Genomic DNA, 8,394 nt, shown 5'->3' with positions numbered 1-8,394 from the left:
GTCCTGCAACGGAACAAAATGTGTAAATATCGTTCAATAGCTAATCACTTTAATTGATTGAATTAATTTTCCACCAAACAGTAAATCTACCATCCAATAGTCTAGACCTGTAACAGATGCTATTAATGCTTATAAAAAGCATAGGCCTATTGATATGAGACTGCATATTGGTCTGAAGTAAAGTCAACATACATTGTGTAAGTTAAACTCAATTGTACCTTGTAGCCTTACACAAATACCGCACAAAAGGGACCCGACTGCGCTGTCTGAGCACTATTCTTGGCCCAGACTTGCGCAGCGCGGGCAGGAGTGGTTTCTGGATCCAACCCACCGCGTCGCATTTCAGTCCTGTCGTCACTTCCGTCATCCTCTCTCGCTTCCATTTTGCTCTCCGCGTGTGTTTGCTGCTAGCGTGCAGGTCAGTGAGGAGCTCTAAAATACTCTATTTCCTGCACAACCACTCCTGGTTCTGAGGCTCAAGGTAAATAAGTACCTTATATAGCAAACGCGGCTGCTGTTTTGTAGGAATCACCCGCGGAAAGATGCCTGAAAGCGCTCGGGGGAGACCCAGGCCTGAGAGCGCGTGAGATTAGCACTGCTGCTAGCGCACTGCAAACAAACTCCCCGAGCCTCCACACGCGGTCCATTTCTCATGTTTTTACATTTATATTTATAAATCGAATGCTAATATCGTTGTCATTTTTGTTGCAATGTTCAGCGTTGGCTAACGGTTTTTTTAGTGGACCGGGAGCGAGCATCTGTTTATTCAGAAAGAAATCCCGACGCATTGTTTTGTATTTAAACGTTGAGGGGCTGCATAATAGTATCGGTCTGGAAGTGTTACGTCGCGGGTGTAAAAACTATCTGACTTTAATTACTTTAATCACGTGGTCGCTCTTGCTCAACAGGCCTGACAACCAGCTCCCATAGTTTGCTCTTTTTATTAGTAACGGTTTCGGTAATAAAGGCCGTTTCTGACTTGTTCAGTGTGTTTGAAAATGAACAAGGACGTGAGCTGGACGATTTAGTAAATGCTGTGCATGTATATTGAAGTTTTCTTTCTTGTGAACTAAAGTAAAGTTTGTTCGCTGAATGTGTCATTCAGACCGCACCCTAACAACTCATTTGTGCTTAAAATTCACTCCACACTACTCAGTATCATTTACATGCTTCTGTTTGTCTTACAGATGAAAGAAACTATAATGAACCCGGAGAAATTAGCCAAGTTGCAGGCACAAGTCCGCATCGGTGGAAAGGTAAGAGAATGTTAAAACCCCACAGAAACTTGGTTCATGTGTATTTACTTAACTGTCATGACAAGAGTAGCGTCTTTTTATAAGAGAGTATTTTGTTATGATAGGGTACCGCCCGCAGAAAGAAGAAGGTGGTCCACAGAACGGCCACTGCCGATGACAAAAAGCTCCAGTTCTCCCTGAAGAAATTGGGAGTAAATAACATCTCTGGCATTGAGGAGGTAAGGTTTGGTTTTGGCTGAACACACACATTCTGCTTTTACCAATGGGACCCTGTACCACAAAACCAGTCATAAGGGTTGATTCTTTGAAATTGAGATTTATACATAATCTGAAAGCTGAATAAATAAGATTCCCATTGATTATGCTGATTAAGATTCCCATTGGTTTGTTAGGATGTTACAATATTTGGCCAAGATATAGCTATTTGAAAATCTAGTCTTGAGGGTGCAAAAAAATCTAAATATCGAGAAAATCGCCTTTAGAGCTGTCCAAATGAAGTCCTTAGCAATGCATATTACTTGACAAAAATGAACTTTTAATATATTTATGAAAGCAAATTTACACTATCCTCATGGAACATGATCTTTACTTAATATCCTTATGATTTTTGGCATTAAAGAGAACCTGATAATTTTGACCCATGCAGTGTATTGTTGGCTATTCCTACAAATATACTTGTGCTACTTAAGACTGGTCCAGGGTCACAAATGTCTAAAATTTCTTTCTGTGGACACTTATCTTTCAACTGTCGCTTTTCAGGTGAACATGTTCACAAACCAGGGCACGGTGATCCATTTCAACAATCCCAAAGTGCAGGCCTCACTGGCAGCCAACACCTTCACCATCACAGGCCACGCAGAGACCAAGCAGCTGACAGAGATGCTGCCCTCTATCCTCAACCAGTTGGGTGCCGACAGCCTGACCAGTCTGCGCAGACTTGCAGAGGCCCTGCCCAAACAAGGTTTGTTCAGTTCTCAAAACTGGTTCAGATTGAACAAGTCTGAGACAGCGTGTCATATTTCACTGTTTTGTAGCATAATAAACTAACTAGTCTCACAACGTGACAGTCCAGTGTGTGCGTTGCTAACAGGTGTACGCACATGTTCTGGGGGAGGGGTGTGTCATTGCTGCTGGTCTGTTCCTAGAGTATGCTTTATAATAGACATTTAGTTGCATAGACTACATAGGCATAGATTGAGAGTGCAAATGAGGAATTCATAAGCATTCATGAGATTTTTAGTATTTCAAAAATTAGGTATAACGTCATTCACATATTGCAAGTAAAACAGTGGTGGTGGGTTTTTTTTGTACTTGTACATTTTTATTTAATTTTTTCATTAGTTTTTATAAACTAACCCATTTGGGAAATATTGGTCTAAAGGAAGACTAAACAACATCACATTCACATGTTGTCAGTTCTTTGATATTAGTTAATGGCCACCACCTCACGTGCATGTAAACAAAAGTTCATTGTTAGTAAGATTTTTTTTTAAACTTATTTTAATTATTGGTCCAGAGCCAGCATGAACTGCTTTTTACATGCAAAATGTATTGTAATTGAAAGTGGATGATTTCTTGTTTGAGCCAGTGGATTCTGGTTAATGAACTACTTAAGGCTTTTTAATCCTGATAACTATTAGGAGTGATATTTCTTGTTCTTTTAGGCCTTATGATTAATCTGAACTGATGAACCCCATAATATAGGCATGTTTAGCCCTGTCATGGAAATTATATTTTGTCGTCTCTTTTGACATTGTTGCCATTGTAGTATAGAATCTGCAACTAACTTTTTTTTTTTTTGTGCATTATTTTAAATTTGCAGCTGGTGATGGAAAGGCACCAGTAGCCGGTGGAGAGGAAGATGACGACGAAGTTCCAGGTCAGTATGTTGCTCTGAATTTCCCCCCAATTTCCATTTTTTAACAACCATCTCTCGTATTTTAAGTCATAGCATTAACCAAATGTAATATTTGCTTACATTTTCTATTATTCCTTGTGTATTTTATTTCTCCTTGCTTGAGCTTCACAATTATTACCATATGGGTTTCTGTGCGTGTGGTAATGTAAGCAAAGCACACTTGCTTACGTTATGGCAGCGTCTCAGCTTGTGGTGTGGAAATGTCCAAAAAAGGAGGGTCTCAGCAGGTTGTCTTGGCTCTTATATTGTCATCATATACAAGTGTTTAAAATCTCCTCTATTGTTTGAGCACTGAAGGTTTGGTTTGCTTTTCTTTTTAAAGAGAGGGGGTCGAACACATACGGTTGCTATTACAATTCCCCAGTTCTCCTCCCTGAGCAAACTCCAGTTAATAACCCAAGTCTTGCACATGTACAGTATGATTACATCTCCGACACTGCAGAATTAGCTCACCAGTGCGATGACAAAAAGGGTTAACAGCTTGTGCCATTGTGCCCATTACTGAAATTCAACCTTTTCTGTCCGCTCTGAAAACAAAGTCCAGCCTTCTGTTAGTGATTTCCATTCTGATGCCCTGAGGCAGAAAAGTTGATGTTCCATTTATCAGATTTCATCTCTTAAAAGGCAACCTGCTTTTGATCCTCAGTGGTTTCATTTTTACAGCTGTGGACTTCTCAGTCCCCCAGTGCTCGTTTATGTTCTCTATGGAAATTACTTACACACGTGGGCTCACAAGTGAGAGAGAAGCACAGAAATTGCCTTTCAGATCATGTTTCTATAAACATTTACAGATTGTTTTTCACTCTCCACATTTATTGGATGTCCAGTGTTTCTTCATAAATCCTGTTTTCCACAAGTGTTCCGTTTTTAATCCCTTTGAATTGTCAGTGACTACATGTAAACCTGGTATTGTTTTATTGAATCCTTGTTTTCTCTCTTTGCAGACCTTGTGGAGAATTTCGATGAGGCTTCAAAGAATGAGGCGAATTAACGGCACGGGAAGGAAAGACGTTTGAAATCTCTGGTCTCAGCGGAGGCTTGTGGGACACCCCCCCCCCCCCCCCCATTTCTTTTATAAATATATTTGATCCCTGAATCTCCTATATCTTTTTCGTGCACTGCAGTGACCCTCATGTGTCCAAGCTGAGAGTGTGAGATTGATTGTACCACACAAGTTCATGCAGTTTTAAGTGTGTTTGCTTGTGCGGTCCAAGAGGCATCTTTGCCTCCACCTTCCCCTGTTACTGAGGCTCACTCATCAGAGCCTATTTGAATCAACATCAGGAAATAAACATTTGCTATTGACAAAAGGCTTATTAAATACTGTTTTGTGTGTTTTAATTGGTGATGAGATCACTCCATGCTGTTCACTTGAAACAAGTCATTTTCAACCCCAATTATTTCAAAGTGATTAGTACAAAAATTTATAAACCTTTTAAATGAGTTGTTTTTCAGACACATCCTTCAGTATAAATTAAGGTTTATTTACAGTGTTGTAGCACAAAACGTACATTAAATGAGGGCGTAAAAACCTGGGAAAAAATTGCAACAAGAAGTGACAGCTGAACTAGTACTTGGACACCTCACTGTAAATTGTTATTGCAAACCTGTTTTGCCATGTTCTTTTCCACTTGATTGATTCTAAAGTGCCCAGATTTAGATTTACTTACGTTTATGAACCATTCATAATACCAGTCAAGTTTAATGCAAAGCAGCTTATTTTTTGCTTTAAATGGCAAAATAAATGTCTTTTCAAGTACACATTGCAACCAAGTAAAAATCAGTGACCTAAAACACACATACATTGAATAAAAACTACATATATTAGTAGATTCAAAATGCTGAAGTTCTGATCTCATCATTTGCCATGTGTTTGTTGATTTGTGCATTTGCATCTTCAAAGGTGGATTAAAAAAATGACAATTACCTTCATATAAAGTGTTCAGCAAAATGGTATTTATCCACTTCATCATAATCGGCACTCATAACATATTCGCTCTAATTCTTCTTGTAGTTGCTATGGTTATTCTTTGATACCTTGCAGAAGCTTCAGAAGATGACTCTCCAAGACCTGTTGGACTGGGAGGCAACAATATAAGGAATTACAATGACAGTTAAGACCAACACAAAACAGGTATAATAGTTTTAAGATTAATTACTTCAACTTAATAAAATAGCCATGTCACGTTTGAAGACGCTATTCATTTAACACTGATGGTAAACCTATTATAGCTACCATTTCGGTGAGCCATCGCCACAGCCATGTCCATAGCATTGAACCCAGAGTCAGACTCCATAGTTGGGTCAGCTCCACTCTCTGTCCAGGGATCAGAAGTAATATTAACAACAATACCTAAGCAATGCAATGAAATTAGTTCAAAAGTAAGCCATTTACCCAAGAGGATTTCCACACAGCGAATATGATTACCATGCACTGCATAGAGTAACGGTGCTCCGCCATTCTGGAAAAACATAAGCACTGCCTTGTGAAAATCAGTTTTTTTCTTAAACATTGATTCTTGTCATAGAGAGAAGTATATTCACACCATATAACAATACTAGGAAATGTGTCCTACTCGACAAACCTGTCATATCCATTTGCATTGCTATAAAACTACCAGCATATTTTGATAAAGGTCACTATAGTCACTAACACGAGATTATCATTCACAGGTCATAGCTCTAGATGTATTCTGGAATCGAATCAGTAATGTGACTGCTTACCCAATCGTACTCATTGACATCAACTCCACAGTCGATAAGCATTCTGACAATATCTGTGTACCCTTTACTGCAGGCCAGTGACAGTGCACTCTCCCTTCCCTTGGCCAAGAGATGAGGATCTGCACCCTGAAAGGAAAGAGCTGTGAGTATCTGGAGATCCAGCTATATAATTTTACTTCTGCTTTGTGTGTCAGGTGATTCTTCAAAATCTTTTAGCTAAAATCTCAAAAGAATGAAAGAGAGGTGACAGAATAAAGAATCTAGAACAGTAAGCTCATGGAATGAAGATGGCAGCAATCGAGGAATGCTAACTGATAGCTCTGTGCATGCATATATGGACTACAGTTAAGAAATGATGTAGTTAGTGTATATGATGCGCTCACACTCTGTAACAGGAACTCCACCACAGCGATCTGTCCATGAGCTGCCGCCCACATCAGTGGGGTGAATCCCTCCTCATCCTGCAGGTTTATTACAGACTCTAATTCAAAGTGAAACAGGAAGTTAAAGGTCAAGTCCTCAGTTATCACAATTTTAGACATAGATATATAGTTAAAAATTACACTACTGTTTAAAAGTCTGGGGTCAGTCAGCTATCAATACTTTTAAAATACATTAAAATAGAAAACAGATTTTAAACCGTAATATTTCATAGTATTACTGTTTTATTGTATGTTTGATCAAATAAGAGCATAAGAAACTTTAAAAACATTTACAACACCAAATTTGAACAGTGGTGTATGTAAGACCAAATTGCTTCACATCACATGAATTTTACAAACAAACTAGCCTTGTTCTATTCGACTGGCTAAGAACACCATCTCTCCTTGTGCTGCCAACTGATGTATAGACAGTGCTAGAAAAGAAAAAATAAACAATGGTTACGGTCACGTTATAGTTTTAAAGATTTGATTGGCAAATATCTTGCTGAATGAGAAATAAGAAGACTTACAGTGGACGAGCAGCGGTGTGGATGAGACCTCGTTTCCCCGGTGTTTGTTGGTGAGCGTGGTGGACTGCTTTATTGGAGAGAAGTGTTTGGTGGTTGATGGCGTGTAAACATGCCTAACCTGAATACCAGGTGAGGGAGATGTTTGAATATTACACTCCGCTGTAGAGAAAAGAGGAAAAACAGAGACAGGACATTTTAAAGAATTTCCTACAATTATATTCACTCAAAAGAAGGTTGTTTTGCTCCACTCATTTGCTTTACCTTTAAATAACACAGAGGCCACCTCCAGATCAGAGTTCACCTGGTCCTGGATATTTTTACTATCTTCCTCGTTCAGTGACTTCACAAAGCGCGAACACACGTTCATGTCAAAGCGGTTGGGTAATATAAACTTTATGCCCATGGCGTTCTGTGAGTTGGCATCTTCTACTGAGCCAATGCTGACTGACGGCTCCACCTTGATGCCCGTCACCTCTGGTAATGGGCACAGACCCTCCATCTCCTCTGATGCCATTGGCTGCTCAGGATCTGTGATATCCTAAAAGAAGCTACTACAGCCTTTTCCTTAAATAGAATCAAACCCTTACAACAAGTGGGTGATGTTTAGGTCCCATGCAGAATGAGGCTTTTGTACCTGGTATATCCAGAGATAATTTTACATTAGTTAAAATATGCGAACAATATGATTAATTTGATTTAAAACTATATAGCTCGTACCACAACTTTAACTCGTATGGCTACTTTGTTAAATAATTTGAAAGGCTGTCATTTTGTTGACTTTTGTGCCTCAGTTTGATTCTATAACCTCGCAACCATCACAAACAGCAATACTATAAACTCATAGATGGCAATCCATGAATACGGTTATAGTATTATAAATTAAACCATGCACGTTTGAAAAAAGCCCTTTAATCCTGCACAATAATGCATAATCTCACATCGCAGCGTGACCGAAACAAGGTTAGCCAACCAGCTAACGACGGTTATAGGTTGCACTATATTAACAATGACTAGGAAGTGAAAGTATACTGTACATATACTTCTTAATACAAAGCATGTGAATTTCCTGAGTTAAAACACAGACAGAATACGAGACCGCACCGGGTTAGCCTACCGTTAGTTCATTTTGGAGCATAGCTTGATTTATAAAGCCTATATTACATTATAGCCTATATTATAAATCTATATGATTGAAAATTTTTACCACAAATGTAAACCGTCGTCTATTTTAATAGTGCAATCATATATACCTACCGAGTTATTAATATCGTTTGTTTTGAAATGACGTTTTGTTCAAGAGGTTGAGAGTAAATAAAGTTTTTTCGAATGCAGAGAGGGTGGAGTCATGTGTTCATTTATCTACACTTGGATGTGTAAATGCATGCTGTACATTGTAATTACACGGTAAGATGTGATTGTAACTGATATTTATGCAACTATGACCGTAAAAACGGCGATAGATATTTCCCACACAATAAATATGTCAATATTTCATATATTTTTTTTATTTGACACTTTCTTTAGGTCATAATAGTAATTGTAAG

At 38.6% G+C, this 8,394-nt stretch overlaps 2 protein-coding genes across 5 annotated transcripts; one reads left to right on the top strand and one right to left on the bottom strand.

Annotated features, from left to right (window-relative positions):
- The first annotated feature begins 345 nt into the window (after positions 1-345).
- Positions 346-4,526, top strand: LOC306871924 (transcription factor BTF3-like). Of its 2 annotated transcripts, none has more exons than XM_079420182.1 (6): positions 346-418; positions 1,188-1,256; positions 1,361-1,474; positions 2,016-2,217; positions 3,079-3,135; positions 4,119-4,526. In XM_079420182.1, exons 2-6 carry the CDS (start codon positions 1,188-1,190, stop codon positions 4,163-4,165), a joined length of 489 nt encoding a protein of 162 aa, XP_079276308.1. In that variant the 5' UTR covers positions 346-418; the 3' UTR covers positions 4,166-4,526. The 2 variants fall into 2 exon arrangements, with proteins under 2 accessions (XP_079276308.1, XP_079276309.1); XM_079420183.1 differs by having other exon boundaries at positions 360-481.
- Positions 4,497-8,180, bottom strand: LOC306871923 (ankyrin repeat family A protein 2-like). 3 transcript variants are annotated; one of them, XM_079420181.1, is made up of 9 exons: positions 8,105-8,180; positions 7,112-7,414; positions 6,851-7,009; positions 6,689-6,754; positions 6,282-6,379; positions 5,899-6,024; positions 5,570-5,636; positions 5,411-5,491; positions 4,640-5,253 (listed from the first exon to the last, which is right to left on the bottom strand). In XM_079420181.1, exons 2-9 carry the CDS (start codon positions 7,362-7,364, stop codon positions 5,198-5,200), a joined length of 906 nt encoding a protein of 301 aa, XP_079276307.1. In that variant the 5' UTR covers positions 7,365-7,414; positions 8,105-8,180; the 3' UTR covers positions 4,640-5,197. The 3 variants fall into 3 exon arrangements, with proteins under 3 accessions (XP_079276305.1, XP_079276307.1, XP_079276306.1); XM_079420180.1 differs by having other exon boundaries at positions 7,112-7,484; positions 8,105-8,150; XM_079420179.1 differs by having other exon boundaries at positions 4,497-5,253; positions 7,112-8,180.
- Positions 8,181-8,394: the final 214 nt, after the last annotated feature.

Source organism: Barbus barbus, assembly GCF_936440315.1.
Source record: "Barbus barbus genome assembly, chromosome: 6".
Lineage (NCBI taxonomy): Eukaryota > Metazoa > Chordata > Actinopteri > Cypriniformes > Cyprinidae > Barbus > Barbus barbus.
The sequence above is the reverse complement of the archived record's forward strand: the minus strand, read 5'-3'. Positions and strand labels throughout refer to the sequence as shown.

Coding starts and splice junctions, on each gene's coding strand:
- LOC306871924 (XM_079420182.1), top strand. CDS start 1,188: ATGAAAGAAACTATAATGAACCCGGAGAAATTAGCCAAGTTGCAGGCA. Junction 1,475..2,015: donor ACATCTCTGGCATTGAGGAG/GTAAGGTTTGGT, acceptor GTCGCTTTTCAG/GTGAACATGTTCACAAACCA. Junction 3,136..4,118: donor AGATGACGACGAAGTTCCAG/GTCAGTATGTTG, acceptor CTCTCTTTGCAG/ACCTTGTGGAGAATTTCGAT.
- LOC306871923 (XM_079420179.1), bottom strand. CDS start 7,364: ATGGCATCAGAGGAGATGGAGGGTCTGTGCCCATTACCAGAGGTGACG. Junction 7,010..7,111: donor GGCCTCTGTGTTATTTAAAG/GTAAAGCAAATG, acceptor TTTTCTCTACAG/CGGAGTGTAATATTCAAACA. Junction 6,380..6,688: donor AGCCAGTCGAATAGAACAAG/GCTAGTTTGTTT, acceptor ACTTTGAATTAG/AGTCTGTAATAAACCTGCAG.